The following is a 19,913-nucleotide window of genomic DNA, read 5'->3' on the forward strand; positions in this document are numbered from 1 at the left end:
CGGACACTCCGGGCACTAAAAGCCACACGCCATTTCATTTCAGCACAGCAGGTGAGACCGCCTGGGCGAGGTGCTGTTCATCCTCCCCAGTTGTATCCCCAACGCAAAGTCTCGCGCTCCAGAACACAGCCCTTGAGGCGGTAGAGGTAGGATCCCTCGCTGAGTCCGAGGGAAAAGTCAAGCCTGAACGTTAAACGGATTAAGAAAGAAGGAAAATTACTTTATTACCTTTCTATATCCTCTTTATTTGTATAAAAAATGAACATCATCACTGACTGAAGGTTTAAGTGAAAGATCACTAATGGAAAACTATTTCCCCAATATAACGCGGAAATGTCGGTATACTTTATAAATAGGACGATACCTTCAATTCCCTCCAGGAAGTTCCGAACCTGTTTCACGTTTACTCTATACCTATTAAAGGCACCTGTCTGCACTCCCTTCCTAATCGGTCAACTTCATTTTGGTATTTCTTGGACTTACGAGAGATTGTGGGGAACAATATTACGGTGATAACGTTTGTCCTGCTGGTCCAAAGTTAACAAGGCTTACTGATAAAAAGATGCAGTGGTCTGATAAGAAATGCTGAATGAAGATGACATTTGATTATAAAAACATAGATACAATTGATCATAGGGCTCAGTTTCTCTGGTTTGCTTATTTTGTACAGTTCAGGATGATAGACCAGCAATTCATTCTGCGCGGCCCTGTTCTTCAGCAGTCGATCCCCGACGCTCCATTGGGACAATACTTCCTCGACAAGATCCGGCACTATGGAGATAAGATAGCTCAAGTAAGTAGTTATTGTGAGGGTAGTGATCCATTCTTAATTCTGATTAAGATTCTTACATACAGTAGATTAATACTGGTAAAATTGTGAATCCTGAAGGCTACTATCGTTTATGTAGCAAACTCCCGATTGTCCGGTTTGCGGATTATCCGTACATAGTTCGGTGTTTTTTGTAAAATAAGAAACGAAGCCTGAAGTACTATAATGCGCCATAATTAGAACGAGTGTTTCCGTTTAGAATGCACTATTGCGCATGTGACTCACGTTTCACATCCAGGAGATGCTACGGGTACCATTTGCACCGTCGGTCGTCCTTGAGATATGTTTCCTTGTTTCCCATTTTATCTTCAGATGAATCCGGTGATTCTAACCTCGTAACATGTCCGCGGCCGATTTCCTTTCTATATCTTTGCCAAACCATTTTCCTCGGACGCGGATATAGCGAACAAAGTGTGTTTGGTATAGGAGGAGAGCGAAGAACCCGTTATATCACGTACACCGAGGCACTGAAATTCGTTGATCCGTTACTAGAGTCCGCAGGACAAAATTCGTTTGACTATACCGATGTTTTAAGTCTTCTAAAAATTAGGACTGCCGTTTGGAACGATGTGGATGAAAACCAGAAAGTGAAAAGAATCGATTTATTATTTCCCGAAAGTGAAATACAGTGTGCTTTTTAAAATGTAATTTTGTAAATAATTTGTCAGTTTCCAGCTAGCTACACATACCGGTAAGTAATACAATGGGCTTTCAAATGTGGTATGTAGCATGTTTTGTAAATGCAGCAATGGCGCAGTTTCCGGGAAGAACACGTGTATTTTGGATTTTTGGTGTTTTTCGGTTACCCGTGTAGTCTCTGGTCCACATTAATCCGGATAATCGAGAGTTTGCTGTATTTGTCAAAATAATGTCTTGAAATGAAACTTCTAAAAGATATAGTAGTCCAGTTGACATCCCTTAACTGTGAATAATAATAGCAATCACTTTTATTATCCATTACATTTACTTAGGTACATAGAAGAACTTACCACAAGGATATTGTTTAATACTTTTGCCTTGTGATGTTAATCTTGAGATTAAGCGTCATTGTTCAATTAGAGTACACAGATAACGCCGTGGTATATGCACAGATTTCCCCATAAGTGAGGAACATGGTAAGACATGTGCCTTTCCGTCTACAACCACCGTCAAACCAGAGACAGTATCACAGTTCCACAAGGGTCTGCCGTCTCCCTTGTTAACGTTGGCTGCAGCTCCCTAGAAGTTATATTGCATTTCACTGCAGGAAGATTTCGCTAGTAGGTAATTCTGAACAGTATTCGTAATGGCAGGAAAGAGTTTGCTTTACGTTGTGGATTAGAGAAGGGGAATCTGATTCACTCAGAAGAACCGATTCATTTGAAACGATTCAACCAAAATGATTCGTTCATTTGATTCGTTCATTCGATTATCACCTGACGGAGAGCCGAAAGCGAAACCATCGACTCAGATGAACCATTCCGTTATGTTCTGTATAACTGCTACTGCTTTACAAGTTTACAAGTTACAAGAAGTGAAGTGTTCAAGGTAACTGATAGCATTTTAACAAGAGTAATACGGTATCCTTTTTAGAGGTTACAGTCAAAAAATGCTACACAACTGTCCGACTAATCCTTTCCAAAGTTAAGTAGCTACCACTCAAAACTATACGACAATCGAATTTCATATTTATAGTAGATATGGACATTTTTATGGCCATGTTCCACACGTTAGTTCATAGTAGTTCACGAGAACGAGAACGGGAACGGGAACCTTGAAGTAAACTTAACCTAACATTTCGCAACGAGCTGGAAGTTGAGTGTATATAACAGTTTCATGAAGTGTGTTATTTGAAACGACGTGAAAAATTCTTATTTTAAGAAAAAATTCTGTAAGGTTAGGTTAGGAGTATTTGACTTGCGAACCGAAATTTTAATTCAGGTTTAATAAAAAATAAGAGTCTTTCTTCACAAGTTGTTATTGATTAAAAAATGGTGGATACCCGATTTGGCAATATGAATCGGAACGAACGAGGAATGAGGAACCAAGGAACGAGTTGCGGCTGCCATATCTCGATTCAGTTTTCGATTCAAAACGAGTCGATTCATTTCATTCACTGAATCATGATCCAATCGTTCAGTGCAATGATTCGTTCATTATGAATCACTCGTTCAGAATATCCCCATCTCTATTGTGGATGGAGAATCGTTTCAAGTGAGGCTAACTGAGTACCGGTACGCATTATTTTTATGCTTGATGTCATACCTAGGTGAACTTAGTGCTATGTACAATCAAAGTACATTACAGCATTTTAGCAAAGTTGCTGTGAATTGTACTTTCACCGAGCTGAGTAGCTTCGGCTAACAGTGGCTTTTCAGATCTGCACCGTATAGGTGCCTCCGTGGCTCAGGCGGTAGTGCGCCGACCTCTCACCGCTGGGTTACGTGGTTCACATCCCAGTACTCCATGTGAGATTTGCGCCAGACAAAGCGGAGGTGGGACAGGTTTTTCTCCGTGTACTCCGTTTTTCCCTGTCATCCTTCATTCCAACAACACTCTTTAGCATCATTTCATTTCATTTCATCTGTCAATCATTAATCATTACCCCAGAGGAGTGCGACAGGCTTCGGCTGTCGGCACAATTCCTATTCTCGCCGCTAGATGGGGCTTCATTCATTCAATTCCTCACCTGGCCGAATGACTGGAAACAGGCAGAGGATTTTTCAAGGAACCGTACAAGGAACTTTTAGTGAAATTTTATGTTTGTATGTATTGAACCTATGGCATTGGTGTCATAAGATATCAGAGTCCTAAAGTTACCACATGAGGCCCCATATTAATCTAAATTAGGAGCACAGATGCATTTCTTTTCTCACCAGAACGACACGTGGCATGGGAGAGAATGGCTCTCTTTCTCACGCTAAGAAAAATGCCGTCACTCGCACGTGTAAATGGAGCATTGATACAACGAAAGTGTTGATTTGATAAATATATTATTTAAAAACAATTAGCAGCGAAACTAATACAATAAATGTCCTGAAATTATATGTAAGACAATTGGTCTTTAGTAATACAGATTTTAGATTGCTAAGCAGTTTCCAAGGGAAATCGGCAAAAGACGCGTGTGTCTGTTCAACCTACGTCATGCCATAAAAATATAGTGCCTATCAAACGAGGTCATTTAACCAGTCAATTTGTTACGAGGTAATCGTAAATGTTCATAAACAACGTCACTACTAAATTAGCAAGTACTGGGTTACTGTAAAACCTGCCTTCAAAACATTTCCACAAGGTCGAAAAATATATGTAATATTCTTGGCGGCAAAAGAAAAATACATAAGAGAGGAGGTAAAGACTATAAAATAGGAGCGCCATTTTGAAATTACCCGCATTGTGTCATTTGAGCTCGAGGAGGAACATTGTACTGTTGTATAATTTATCGGCGATTATTAGACTAAGTGCAAACTGAGAACTTAGATTTTAGCCGATGTGGCTGGAGTATCGTCTACAAATGGAGATAGTTTTTGGTGTAACATGTATTTAATAAACATGTAAAAGGACGGTCATTATAGATCGCAGTCTTATAAGTGAAATTTTAATAATATCGTGTTGAAAGTATTGAGTGTGCTATCGATATTACAACAGTCATGTTCGGTCCACAAAAATATCGAGTGAAGGGTATTTTCTTTATGTGCCTTTATTTTAGGTGAATCAAGATAAATGAAATGACCTGTGAAGCCAAAAGTGTTAAAATGGCTAAATAAATTCCAGAGAGTTACTGGTGAACTCACATGATGGAAGCTGGCGAAAGTCCAAAATAGGTGAATGATCACCGTGACCACCTGTGTATTTGTTTCATGATGTCACCGATTATTTTGTATGTGTATTTTGTGACGCAGTTTTGTCACCCATTTATTTTCGTGAAATGCCAGAAATAAGACGAAATGTCATTTTTAATGCTTGGATTAAATTAGGAATGTTTGCGAATTACCGTGTGAAGTGTTGTAAAATAGTCAAGTGATTGTTATGAAACGATATAATGTCTGAAGTAGATTGTCATTTTGGTGCGCTTATTTTCTGTATTTTGTGGTGTCAAGTTAAGATCTTAAATCAGATGTGAAATTTTTCTGTTTTAAATTATGACGAAAGTTGTTTAAGAAATCCGTGGTTACTCATTTTCAGCCGAATGAAAGTATGATGTCGTGTGGAGCATGGAATGCTATTAAGGGAAGTTACGAGGCGAGATCGGTAAATATCTGTTACGAAGGGATTGCTATTTCTATGTCCGTTTTAAACTGTGTATAACTGACGATGAAAATAACAGTAAATTTTGTCAGTCATTTTTGAAAAATTTAGTTCAGAATACGAGGTCACGTTATGCGGAGATGTTTCATTATCAGAGTATTTGTGTGTGTACAACGTTGTGGATCCTAAGAGATATATTCCATTTTAATGTCGTCGAGATTTTTGTCGTGTTAAAGCAAGTGGTCAAATCTTGCTAAATGTGAGTTGAGGTTAGATTTTGTGAATCAGGTGATTGGAAGCCTGTAAATGATGCCGGGAGATTCTGTGTGAACTCGAGGGATTTATTTGTCTAATGTTTTGAGATGGAAATTGAGATGGATTCCACGTAAAAGTATAGGTTCTTAATATGTATGAATATTGAGTGACGTCTTAAAGTAAATTTCTGCGTATAATATGTTTGGGCCAGGAATGACGTATTTGTAATTTTATCCGCGAGATCGTATATTTCATTCTTTAAAGACCAGTTAAAACTTGAATAGAACATACGTTTCCTATCAAAGCGAAGACAGGTGGGGTGGCTCGCTCCGCTGGACAGCTGATCAGGTAGATCGCTGCTTGGAATATAACAGTAATTTGAGGTTTTTATAGTCAACGTATTGAAAATCAGATTGTATTCTTTAGAATGGAGCTCGTAATTGTGAATGAAACTAATTGAAATTCTTATCATTGTGTAATGTGTATGTTATTAGATCGCATTCCTTAATATTAACTTGTTTAACCGAGATTTGGGCGTATATTTGAAGCGACGGAAATGAGACAATAATGAGCGGATTTAACCATTTCCAGGGATGTTATTGATTTTATTTTGAGGGATGCAAAAAGCCTTATTTTTAAATATCATATTGGTATGGACATAGTGTTGGCTTATTTTACGTGGAGTTCACTTGTGCAGATTTGAGTAAATATTTAGGTTATCCAATCGAGTGATAATAATTGTTAGTGTTAAATTAAACTTGTGGTGTGACGTCATGGAATAAATAATACTGGAAATAAAATGTATTTTCCAGCCTCCACGAAGTGACAATAAATGTTATAATAAAATTACGTCAATACATTTGAGAAACCATTCGTCCGCGGAGATAGAATTTGTTGTTAATTAGGATTTATAGAAATCATTTTAATTTATTAAACTCAGTGGAAACGGTATTTGAGAAATAACTTAAACCAAGTGTGTAACTTGAAAATGTACTCTGGAAAACTTAGTTTATTTTGCTGGGAAAGTTCAATTGTTAACGTAACGATTAAGGGGACGTGCCCGAATGTAAATGATTTTTCTGCCACAAAAGGTGGTGAGCATTGTCATTGTTGTTGTTGTTGTTGTTGTTGTTGTTGTTGTTGTTGTTGTTGTTGTTGTTGTATTTGACTTTGACTGATTGAGCGTTAAATGTGCTGGGATTATTAAAGTGGAAACCTTGGTCATCAACTACTGTAGCTTAATTGTGTTTAGCCTTCAGCTTAGAAACTTGGATGGTCATGGGTTCATCAACCTCAATGACTTAGATTTAAGGCTATATGCCATTATTGCATCATTTTCCTTGCGGTCATCATACACAATAACTTTAACGTAAAATTGCAAAATTAGATGTCGGTCCATGACATAGTCGCAGGTCACATCGATTCCATTAAGGGCCATGCCGTACAAGCACTGTGTGGCACATACCAATTGGATTGCCTTAATTATACCAAGAGTCCAGAGTTCGTTTTACGAGGGCTAGATCATCACGAATCATTATGATGGTACATGTAGTCTCACATGGAAGCCGAATTTAAGGATTTCCAGACTTTCTTTTCTTCGCTCTTAACTTGTGACAGTGGTTTCTAGTAAGGATGTCCATCAGGCAGTTGAGTTAAAACTTCTAAAACCATCTCTCCTCTGCATTGTAATTTTCAGTGTTGATTGTGTTGATCGAACAAGTAGAGTTCGAGTTATAATATCTTGTTTAAAGTTCACATTACCTAAGCAAGTGACGAATAAGCCGTAAACGATCCAATAGACATATCTCAAGCTGATTGCTAATAGGTAAGGAAGATAGGCGTCCTTTATGGACCTGAAAAGGGTGCACTATGTATGTATGTATGTATGTATGTATGTATGTATGTATGTATGTATGTATGTATGTATGTATGTATGTATGTATGTATGTATGTATGTATGTATGTATGTATGTATGTATGTATGTATGTATGTATGTATGTATGTATTTTATTTTGTACTGATCTGAGTTTTACTTTGGTACATTTGTATCCCACCTCCCCTCTCCCCTTGAACATTTTGTCACGAGCCGCTGCTGGAATTTTATTACAGACTAATTTTCCATTTTGGATAATAATAGCTCTAGATTTCTTAGCATTGATTCCTAGGACTACCACTTGCCACATATTGATGGTGCTTGTGAGGTTGCTTCTTTTCCATTTCCGACAATTGCTACATCAACAGCGAAACATAATGCAATTATTTGGTCCGTATCAGAGGTTCATTTGAAACCATACGATTCAGCAACTTTTTCTTCAGTGATGGCATTAAGTATTTGGTTAATATCCCAGTTGAATGTTTGAGTCATCAGTCCATAGACTGGTTTGATGAAGCCCTCCACACCACCCTATCCTGGGCATACCTTATATCTGCTCTAATCTGCTTGTCATTTTCATACCTCGGTCTATCCTTACCGTTTTTACCACCTACACTTCCCTCAAAAACCAACTGCACAAGTCCTGGGTGTCTTAAGATGTGTCCTATCATTCTATTTCTTGTCAAATTTATCCAAATCGATCTCTCACAAATTCGATTCAGTTTATCTTCGTTCGTGATTCGATCTATCCATCTCACCTTCAGCATTCCTCTGTAACATCACATTTCAAAAGCTTTCTTTCTGAGGTAGTTATCGTCCATGCTTCACTTCCATACAATGCCACGCTCCAGACAAAAGTCTTGAACAACCTCTTTCTGATTCGAATCGATGACCTAGATGTTAGGCCATTTTAAACAACAAGTCACATCTTTCTGATTCCTATATCAATGTTCGAAGTGATAAAATTTCTTTGCTTAAGAAAGGCCTCCTTTGCTTGTGCTAGTCTGCATTTTATGTACTCCTTATCTGCAATCGTTAGTTAATTTACTACCCAAGTAACAATATCCAACTACTTCCTTTCAGACTTCATTCCTAATCTACAGTAATATTTCCTGCATCGCCTGACTTTGTTCGACTACACTCCATTACTTTTGTTCTGGACTTACCAATTTTCATCTTGTACTCCTTCCCCACTTTGTTCGTATCATTCAGCAATTTCTCCAGATCGTCTGCAGACTCAGATAAAATAACAATATCATCGGCAAATCTCAGAGTTTTGATTTCCTCCTTAAGTTGTGATTCTCTATCCAAATTCCTCTTTGATTTCCTTTCCCGTCTTTTCTACATAAACATTGGAAAGGAGGGGGAACAAACTGCAGCCTTGCGTCACTCCTTTTTCAAAGCCCTCAATTCTTATCACTGCAGACTGATTTTTGTACAGATTGTAGATAATTTTTCTTTCTCAGTATCTGATCTCGATCATCTTCAGAATCTTGAATTGTATGTATGTATGTATGTATGTATGTATGTATGTATGTATGTATGTATGTATGTATGTATGTATGTATGTATGTATGTACGTATGTATGTATGAATGAATGAATGAATGAATTAATTAATTAATTAATTAATCAATGAATGAATGAATGAATGAATGAATGAATGAATGAATAAAGGTACCGGTATGTAAAAAAAAGGTAATATTGGAGCTCCTTGCATCATTCCAAATTTGATATTTATTTCCTCAATACGGCCTTCATATTTTTTTTTTTCTGTAAGTAGTATTATTAATAGAAGTTTGAGGAATTCAGGCAACTGAAAATGCTCAATGGTCGCAGTTAGATGGTCATGCCCAACGCTGTCAAAGACTTTACTGACATCGAAAAACACTATGAATGCGGAGAACTTTCGTGCTGCAGTACGGAGAATGCCATCGATGATATTTACGTTAGTAAAAGTTCCAGGTGTCATAACACATCCGCATTGACAATGGCTTACGAAAACGTATTCCATTATGACGCAATCTAACGTTTTCTCTATAACCTTCAAGGCAGAAACGATGCAATTTCGTATAACTGATCTATAACCTTTTAATTGTGTTTTGCTGAAAATTGTTAATTTTTATTTACACTTTCAAGAAATTATTTGAGAGAAACATCAAAGTTCACTATTAGTTCAGGTAAGCTTCGATTCCTCACATCATCCTACTTACAATGTTTTAATGAAAATAAACGAAAGGTCATAATGCTGAATAAATATCCAATTACTTTTAGGATATAGGATGCACTTTTTGTTAAAACTTTAGATAATAAATTAACCGCCTTGTCCCTTAGCGGTGCCTTAATGAGGCGTAGAAGGCTTTATGAGGACAGGAGTAGTTTGCTTTAGCTTTCGTCATTGGTACAGAAAGAGCTACTCAAATACAGCTGACCCTATGCACGGCTGACTAGATCACTCCCTGCGCTCTTTATACCTTGACAGTCGCTTGTGAACCCCAGCATAAGGCGGCTTTCACACTGCAGGCGGAGCGGAGCGTGTCCGAGCCGAACCGATTCCGCCACTGAAACAAACACATGTAGCAGCGCGGGGGCTATTCAAAGTGAACTTGTTTGATTTGAGGGCCGATTCCCTTTCCATGCGCGAGGGTCGATTGCACATCTTGAACATGGTAGCACGTATAGCCTGCAGTATGTTGTCAAACGTCTTGGTACTCATTCGGAAGTATCTCCAGGAATGTTATTCTTCATTCTGAATATCCTCATATCCGTACTTCTCACGATCAGCATTCAAGTCATGAACCCAATAAAGTCTCCTTTTTCTGCCAATTTCCCGCCGTGGACTATCCAGGAGCAATAAAGCAGCGGCTGGTGGTAGATACATACCGATGTCCCAATTATTGGACGCAAACTGTTTTGACCGACCTACAATGAGGGCCATTGAAAGAAAAATCTGGCAAAAAGTCCAAAAATCAAATCCCGGAATTCCTTGTAAAACTTTCCTTTTTCAATAAGTTGAAGATCACATGCAACATATCTCGATAAGGAAATGTTGCAACAAGTTCTGTACTCCTCGTTGCGTAGGTCCAAAATGGCACGAGACACTCTCACACGACTCATTGAGTAGATGATAAGCGGAGAGTGTGCTGTGTTTCCAAGTCGTTAACATTCGTTCTGTGTTCACGTACAAAATAGTAACCACAATGGAATATTCACCTAGAGGTATGCAGTTTAATATTACACTTTAAATTGTCTATTTACGTAAAAGTCGAAAATATTAAATAGATTAACTATGTATTTCGTTAGGATTAAAATCTAGTACATAGTTACATTCCTGTGATTTCAGTTAGCTTCCGGGTACGTCCGGGGTTACAATTTTAAGTTGTTCTGATGCTCAAGTTCGTAATATTGTGAGAACATTAATAAAATTTTGCTAATATTTGCGTAATTTTTCTGTAGAATACGTTCTTTAAAGCCTGTCGCGGCCAATTATTTTTTAATATTTATATAACTGTATTATGTTCTCTATTTTTCTTCAGGATCTGGCTGTTCTGCTATTTCCTTAACAAGGTGGACTCTGTATTATGTAACAAGACATTCAGGAAAGAAAAAAGTAAAGATAAATTGTGAGTATTGAAGGAATTTGTGAAAAATCCCGCTAAATGCATGGAAAATTTTACTTCGGATTTGAATAAGAGATTTAAAGTTATACTTCAAACGATATCCAATGGACATATAATATCAACTGGCAGATTTAGATCATATGCTTTCGATACTACTAAATTATTTATCGAGGAGTACCCTTGGTACCCAATGCCACCAACCGTTCACAAAATCTTGATTCACGGTCCTGAAGTAATTTCCAGTGCTTTGATTCCTACTGGACAGTTAAGACAAGAAGCACAAGATGCCAGGAATAACGTGTTCAAACGGTATAGAGAATGTTTCACAAGAAAAATGTGCCGAGAGAAGACTAATCAGAATGTGTTTAACAGGCTCTTGATTGCATCTGAACCATATACTTCAAGCATGGAAGAATTACACACTAAAAGACAGACATATTTTGATAAAGAAGTTTTATATATGTTGCTGCCACCAAACAAAAACAACTCTGGTTGTGAAAATCAGACACATAGTAATAGTTCAGATTCTGATTAAAAATATCTACGAGCATATATAGTGTTAATTAGGTATGTAAAATATAAGCTATTATTTCGTTGTAAACATGTGTTTCTGTCAATTAAGTTACCAAACTACCATCTACATAATTTGTGCCAACTTTCCCTCCTTTCGGTCCCACTGTGCGACCGATCGGAGCGGCTTGTGTGAATACTGAATACTCACTCGCTAGACTCGGTATCGCTCGGTCTCGCCCAGTTCGGACACACTCCGCTCCGCCTGCAGTGTGAAAGCCGCCTAAAGCTGTAATTTGAAAGTTCCCCCATAATGCTGCTGGGACGATGGCGACCTATGACACTGACAGGAAGCTGTGTACCGTAATTATCGTATTTTCTGCTCCAGACGAAAGTATTCAAAACATCCCTCTAATTCCTATATCAATGTTCGCAGTGAGTACATTTCTTTCCTTAAGAAAGACCTTCCTTGCTTGTGCTAGCCTGGATTTTATGTCCTCCTTACTTCTGCCATTGTTAGTTATTTTACTACCCAAGTAACAATATTCATCTACGTCCTTTAAGACTTCATTTCGTAATCTAATATTACCTGCATCACCTGACTTCGTACGACTGCACTCCATTACTTTTGTTTTGGACTTATTTATTTTCATCTTGTATTTTTTAACCAAGACTCCGTCCACACCATTCAGATATTTCACCAGTTCTTCTGCAGTCCCCGAAAAAATAACAATATCATCGGCAAGTCTCAGCGTCTTGATTTCCTCTCTTTGGATTGCGATCCCTTTCCAAATTTCCCTTCGATTTCCTTTACTGCCTGTTCTATGTATCTAAATGTAATCTATATATATATATAAATGAATGTTTGTATGTTTGTATATTTGTATGTAAATGACACATCTCCTCCTAAACCACTGGAGCAATTTCAATCAAATTTTGAACACTTATTATTTGCTATCCGGAGACGAGCACTGTGGGGGGTTAGCCACCTCTAGCCCCCATTAGGAGTGGGGGGGTTAGGGGGTCAGGTAAAAAATAATCGAAAATGGTGTCGAATCCATAGTTTTTGGGGTCGCTGAGGTGAATAGTGGCACTCCCGATTTTTTTAAAGTCAAAATTCTGCTCCCATTTGGGTGGGGGGTGAGGGGGGGACTGATGATGAATGTATGTGTGTAAATGACACATGTCCTCCTAAACCACTGGAGAAATTTCAATCAAATTTTGAACACATATTATTTGCTATCTGGAGACGAGCACTGTGGGGGTGAGCAACCACTACCCCCCTTAGGGGTCGGGGGTTAGGGGTTCAGGTAAAAACAAAATATAAAATAGTCTCGAATCCATAGTTTTTAGGGTCGCTGAGGTGAATGGTGACACTCCCGATTTTTGAAAAGTCAAAATTCTGCTCCCATTTGGGTGGGGGGCGAGGGGGACTGATATATAAAATTAAAGGAAAATAGTGACGAATACATAGTTTTCGGGGTTGTCGAGGTGAATTGTACACTCCGGATTTTTAGTATCAGGAGACAAACCACGTGGGGTTAAGACAGCCAAGGAAAGCTTAGGGGCGGGAGGGGAAAGGGGTTCAGATATAAAAATTAACGAAAATAGTGTCGAATCCATACTTTTCAGGGTCGCTGAGATGAATAGTGACACTCCGGATTTTTTAAAGTCCGAGTTGAGCCCCCTTTGGGGTGGGGGTGAGGGGGGAGTGATATATAAAAATAAACGAAAATGGTGTCGAATACATAGTTTTCGGGGTCGCCGAGGGGAATTGTACACTTCGGATTTTTAGTATCAGGAGATAAACCACGTGGGGGTAAGACAGCACAGGAAACCTTAGGGGGGGGGGGTCAGATACACAAATTAACGAAAATAGTGTCGAATCCATCCTTTTCGGGGTCGCTGGGATGAATAGTGACACTCTGGATTTTTTAAAAGTCCAAGTTCAGTCCCCTTTCGGGTGGGGGCAAGGGGGGCGTAATATATAAAATTAAACGAAAATAGTGCCGAAAATATAGTTTTCGGGGTCGCCGATGGGAATTGTACAGTCCGGATTTTTAGTATCAGGAGACAAACCACGTGAGGGTTAGACAGCCCAGGAAACCTTAGGGGCGGGGGGGGGGGCGAGGGCGGTGAGATATTAAAATAATCGGAAGTAGTATCGAATACATACTTTTCGAGCTCGCTGAAACGAATAGTGACACTCCGGAATTTTCAAATGTCCAAGTTCAGCCCCTTTCGGGGTGGGGGGCGATGGGGGAGTAATATATAAAAATAACAGAAAATAGTGTCGAATCCACAGTTTTCGGGGTTGCTGGGATGAATAATGACACCCCGGATTTTTTGTATCAGAAGACAAACCAGTTGGGGGTAATACACCACAAGAAACCTTAGGGGCAGGGGGGCAAAAGGGCTCATATAGAAAAATCATCAAAAGTAATGTTGAATCCATACTTTACGTGGTCGCTGAGATGAATAGTCACACTCCGGAATTTTTTTAAGTCCAAGTTCAGCCCCCTTCGTGGTTTGAGGCGATGGGAGAGTGATATATAAAAATAATCGAAAAGAGTGTCGAATCCATAGTTGTCGGGGTCGCTGAGATGAATAGTGAGACTCCGGATATTTTATAAGTCTAAGTTTATCCCCCTTTGGTGTGGGGGCGAGGGAGGAGTGATATATAAAATTATTCGAAAATAGTGTCGAATACATAGTTTTCGGGGTCGCCGAGGTAATGGTACGCTTCGCATTTTTAGTATCAGGAGACAAAAATACGTGGGGGTAGGACACCCCAGGAACGCTTAGGGGCGGGGGGGCGAGGGGGTGAGACATATATATCATCGAAAGTAGTGTCGAATCAATACTTTTCGGACTCCCTGAAATGAATAGCAACACTCCGGAATTTTTTTATGTACAAGTTCAGCCCTCTTCGTTGGGGGGGATGGGGGATTGATATATAGAAATAATAGAAAATACTGTCAAATACGTAGGCTTCGGGTTCGCTGAGATGAATAGTGACACTCCGGAATTTTAGTATCAGGAAACAAACCACGTGGGGGTAATACACCCCAGGAAACATTAGGGGTGAGGGCGAGTGGCTGAGATAAACAAATCATCGAATGTAGTGTCGATTCCATATTTTTGGGGGTCGCTGAAATGAATAGTGACACTCCGGAATTTTTTAAAATCCAATTTTAGCCCCCATCGTGGTGGGGGAGATGGGAGAATGTTATATAAAATTAATGGAAAATAGTGTCGATTGCATAGTTGTCGGGGTCGCTGAGATGAATAGTGAGAATCCGTTTATTTTATAAGTCCAAGTTTATCCCCCTTTGGGATAGGGGGCGAGGGCGGATTGATATATAAAAATTAATCGAAAATAGTGTCGAATACATAGTTTTCGATTTCGCCGAGGTGAATTGTACACTTCGAAATTTTAGTATCAGGAGACAAACCACGTGGGGGTAGGACACCCCAGGAACCCTTATGCACCGATGAGCGAGGGGGCTGAGATATAAAAATCATCGAAAGTAGTGTAGAATCCATACTTTTCGGGGTCGCTGAGCTGAATAATGGCACTCCGGATTTTTTTAGTTCAGCCCCCTTCGTGGTGGGTGGCAATTGGAGAGTGATATATAAAAATAAATGAAAATAATGTTGAATCCATAGTTGTCGGGGTCGCTGAGATGAATGGTGAGACCCCGGATATTTTACAAGTCCAAGTTCATCCCCCTTTCTGGTGGGGTTGAGGGGGATTCAGATTTTAAAATAATGGAAAATAGTGTCGAAGCCATAGTTTTCGTGGTCGCTGAGATGAATAGTAACACTCCCGGTTTTTTAAAACTCAAAGTTTGACCCCCTTTAGGGGGGAGGGTAATGAGATATAATAATCATCGAATATACTGCCTAATCCATAGTTTTCCGGGTCGCTGAGATGAATAGTAACATTCCGGATTTTTAAAGTCCAGCCTCACCCCCCTTTGGTATAGAGGGTGAGAAAGGGTGAAATAATAAATTGTCAAAAATGCCCCCCTTCGGTATAGAGGGTGAGAAAGGGTGAAAAAATAGTCAAATATGCCCAAGGTAATAGACGTGTGTATGTAGTATGACTTTCAAGTATGACTTACTACCTGGAAAACACACTGTGGGAGTAAGACGCCCCTAGAACCACTTCGGAAGCGGTTGAAATATAAAATCCATATTAATAAATAGAAGTCAGTTTGGCGCGATCTATATATACTGTACTATACATATATAAATAAAGGCATAAAAATGAAAACAGACGTGAATTAATGAGACTATTCTAGGCATCCTAGAAAAAACTTGGTACCAGACAATCTGATGACTTCAGGATCCCTAGAAAAATCTGAAATTCTCAAAATTCTCTAAGAGGGACACATTGGGAGTTTTCAAATCTGCATAAGAACACAGTCGGTGATATTTATCCTGAAGGATGACCTATACGTTTCATGGGCTTAAAAGTTTCCTGAAAGTCCTAATTTTTAACCCCCTCCCCCATATCAAGATGGCAGCACAATCTCCCAGTCGAGTTAGAAAATAGAAATTTGGCAAAATTAAAACTTTTTGCCTGTAATCGATGGAAGATTTACGAGATGTTTAAAAAATAATTTTTTACCCCCCAAAAATATCGAAATATGGAGGCAATTTTAATGACGGTGCAGACTTTCCTTTCGAGGTGTTTAGGTGTTTGGTGGCTAGATGGTAAGTCGTATCACAAAACGGATGGCACAATCTCCGTTCAATTTAGAGTGATCTACAACTTTGATCCTATAACTTTTTGTTGTATCTCTATCCCTTATGTTAAATTTGGCTCTATTTCTGGAATTACCTAAATTTTGCACTTTGTACACGTAAATTGATGGTTTGATTCACTTATAGGAGAGATGGGATCATCAAATTCTACACGAATATTGGCCCACCCAGCCAAATTCTATGTTTGGAGCTGTCGCATAAGTATCTGAAAAGTAATTCACTGTGTGAAAACCTTACACAAATTTCACCTTATTCAACGGTTCTAAAATAATCTTGCCTTTAAATAGATGAGATACGAGGAAATACCATAGGGCCAGCCATTTAGATAGCTAAATGAGGCCAGAGTCGTCTTTTAGTACAATCTGTTTTTCAATATGAATGCACCGTTTAGCAGCAGTTATTCTGTAAACAAAGGTGAACATGCATATACTTCCATATGTCAATCTACATTTATTAATTTAAGTCGATTTTTAGCGATCTAGAAAGGGGTGCGTCTTACATTGTAATTAATACTTTACAAATCAAAAGTGACTCTCAGCAGGAGGGCGTCTGCCGTTGTAATCAGTACTCCCCACATCGACCTTAACTAGCAATAGGAATGGGGTAGTTCTCCAACGCCTGTGTACCGTTGTAATGTATAATTCCCTTCTTGATTTGACTAGCAGAAGGCAAGGGAGCGTGCATTTTTTAAAACTCTTTTACCTGATTCTCTTTATCATTAGGTATAGGTGCACCCGATTATAAACAAATTTACCCATCAAAATGTGACTGACGTTACGCATAGTGAATTGCGGCAGACAAGTGGACCTGTCGTTATCATCACAACTCTGCAACTCGCACTTTACATTGGAAACAACGTCTGCGGACCTCCCTATGCTTTTTCTCGGATAACGCCAAGAGACATGCAATTAAATTTTTTTATTCACTTCATGGACAGCAATTTACTTCGATCCGTATACATTGTAGAATACCGTAGCGAAGCACGGGTACATTTGCTAGTGGATAATAAAAATAATGAATACCCGACCCCTTCATGAGACTCCATGTATACTTGGATACAGTGCCTCTGGCTATTACAGACCATCTGTCTGGGCGGATGTTCCACAGTGCGTCCCGCAGCTGTTGAAGGGTGCGTGGCAGAGGAGACAGACAGAGGTGGTCCCGTAGATGCCTGGAATGATATAGGGACTGTTTGGGGGCAAGGGAAAACTTTGATGTCTTGGTCGTGCTCTTCCAGCCACGTGCGAACACTTCTTACCGTGTGGCAAGGTGCATTATCATGCTTAAAGATCCCATCCTCCTAAGGAAAGACAATCATTATGTAGGGTGGACGTGATCCCCGAGGATGGATTCATAACAGAATCGATCAAGAATGTATCTCACACAGGACCCAGAGAATACCACGAGAACATTCCCTAGATCTTAACACTGCCCACAACGCCCTCATTTCGTCCAGCAATAATTTCAGGGATTTGAATATCCGACGTTTCTCGCCGGACACGCTGACATACATGCGTTCTATGCAGCTGAAAACGTAACTCGTAGGAGAAGGCTACACGTCGCCGATCATCAGTGGTCCATTCGCTATACTGTCGAGCAAATTCCAGTTATTTTCGTCAATGCTCCTGTGTGAGCATGGGTGCAGTCACCCTCCGTCTACTCCAGAGCCCCATTAGCAGAAGAGTTTGCTGGACATTTGCGGTATAAATGTGCCTCGATGCCTCCTAGTTCATTTTCAAGGTGAGCTGTTCCACTGTAGTCTGTCGGTTGGCCTTCATGCATCGTCGTATTCGACGTTCACCTAGGACATCAATGGCGCGTGTAGCTCCTCAGTTTCCACGACGGTTATTCGCAATGGTTCCATTCGTCCTTTACCACAAAGGTATGTGAAAAGTTCACAAACGTCACCACCTCCAACCTCTTGGCCCGAAAGCCGATTATCATTTCTCCTTGCAATTCGATTAAATAGCTTTCCTTACCCATGACAACAGAAAGTGCACATGTTTAGTTAGCTAGCCTGTCGGCCGCATTATATATCCGCTTCACCAAACCTCATCGCAGGGCGTATCTCATGGGCTACGCGCTGCAGCTTGAACTTCCAGCAGGTGGTCATAATGATGTAATTCGACTACGGTACGTATTTAACCCACTTTGATCAAACTGGGCATCAGAGGTCAGTCAATGTCTCTCAGAACTGTAGCATTCTATCAATGCAATCTTTCATCAACTCTTGCAAGGGCCGGACTTTATAAGGGAGGTGTTTATATCGATACAGTATTCTCCAGGCAATTGATTTCGAGATATCAAATGCGGTTTCTAATTCTTTGAAGCAAGAATGTGGTTTCTCTTGAAGTGTTAGTAAAACATGAAGTTTCACACCTTGGTTTGCGGACGGTGTTCCAGATCTGTTTATATCTTCGACATGCCCACGTTATTTGAATGTCGTTTCTATTCTACTCACTATTGCCTGTGAAATAGGTTGCCGATATGGATGAGCTTTATTGACAAGTATGCATACGACTGTACTTCTTGTTTACATCTTCTGTCACCAACTCTTATCATCATCAAGATTTAAATCATTTCCGTTTCTGTTAAAAGCTTTTTATTTTAGACTGATAACACGAATAAAAGGAGTTATCTTTGCACAAAATCTGGTAGGCAAGTCAAGAATTAAACTATTCCCATGGCAAACAAATCTTCCGTATGAAACAAATGGGACTTTGCATGCAACTAAAGAAAATAAGTACCTGTCAGGAAAAAAGAAAAGAGTAGGTTACTATTTAAAAATGTGTCGATGACGCCACATCCTGTAGAATAATGGCTGAAATGGTTGTGTTTTATTTTGTGTAAAATATTCCTCTGAAAATATTAGATGTAACGTGCCAATTATTTTCTATGAGTAGATTTTAGTTTTATTGGTATGATGCGTCACTTACGAACGGTGGTAACTCGTGCTAAAATAATTGGTGATTGTGCGCTGTGACGCTCAGACCATTGCAGTAAGTGTAAAGGACAAATCTAAATTCGTATTGGGTACGGGAAGTGCCAACTGAGCTCGTGTGCATCCGTCCTCCAATCCCGCGGAAAAGCCTAGTCTGTCCCTCTCTCTCCACGTCCCATCAGCTTTGAACTTCCAGCAAATTTACAGACAAAGTGCAGATAAAAGATCTCTATTTGTGACTTCCTGATTTCGAGTGACGTTTGGTTGCCTAACGACGGACTTGTAAACAGTTAAAAAGGTACAAAATAAAACATTTCTTCCCCTTATCGAAAATAATTTTCATCTAGTATAGACACACTCATATTTACAGAAGTTTCGAGACTTGTGTACAACTTTCAGAGAGGACTATATCCAGGTTATACTATTTATCTTTGCTGAAAGATGAACTCCAAGGTAATTGAAACTTTCCCTCTTTACTACAGACCCAATTATTTTTTTTAAAAGCGCAGGAGGGAGGGGCTACTGTAGAGCCATTGTTGAGAAGTAAGAGGTCTTGGCAACTCCAAGTGGACAGCAGGCTCGTCTCCATGGCAACTATACCTCTACAACGGGCGCTCACTGCGCTAGCTGTCAGAACGCTTTTTTTTTCAATTAACTTTAGATCGCACCGACACAGATAAGTTTTAGGGCAACGATGAGATAGAAAAGGGCTAGGAGTGGGAAGGAAGCAGCCGTGGTCTTAATTAAGGTCCAGGTGTGAAAAATAAGAATCCGCGGAAAGCCGTCTTCAGGGTTGCCGACAGTGGGGTTCGAAAAAACGCTTATTTTAATATCAAGACGGAAATGAAATGAAATGGCGTATGGCTTTTAGAGCTGGGAGTCCTCACC

General features: G+C 39.5%; 1 protein-coding gene across 2 annotated transcripts in view; it reads left to right on the forward strand.

Moving 5' to 3' along the window:
- Positions 1-657: 657 nt before the first annotated feature.
- The window catches only part of LOC136867391 (uncharacterized), a 75,721-nt gene continuing 56,465 nt past the window's right edge, over positions 658-19,913 (forward strand). For both annotated transcript variants that reach the window (XM_067144576.2, XM_067144577.2), the window contains exon 1: positions 658-793. In XM_067144576.2, coding sequence (XP_067000677.2) covers positions 677-793 — 117 coding nt within the window. In that variant the 5' untranslated portion in view covers positions 658-676. The remainder of the gene's footprint in view (positions 794-19,913) is intronic.

This window comes from Anabrus simplex, chromosome 3 (assembly GCF_040414725.1).
Source record: "Anabrus simplex isolate iqAnaSimp1 chromosome 3, ASM4041472v1, whole genome shotgun sequence".
Classification (NCBI taxonomy): Eukaryota; Metazoa; Arthropoda; class Insecta; order Orthoptera; family Tettigoniidae; genus Anabrus; species Anabrus simplex.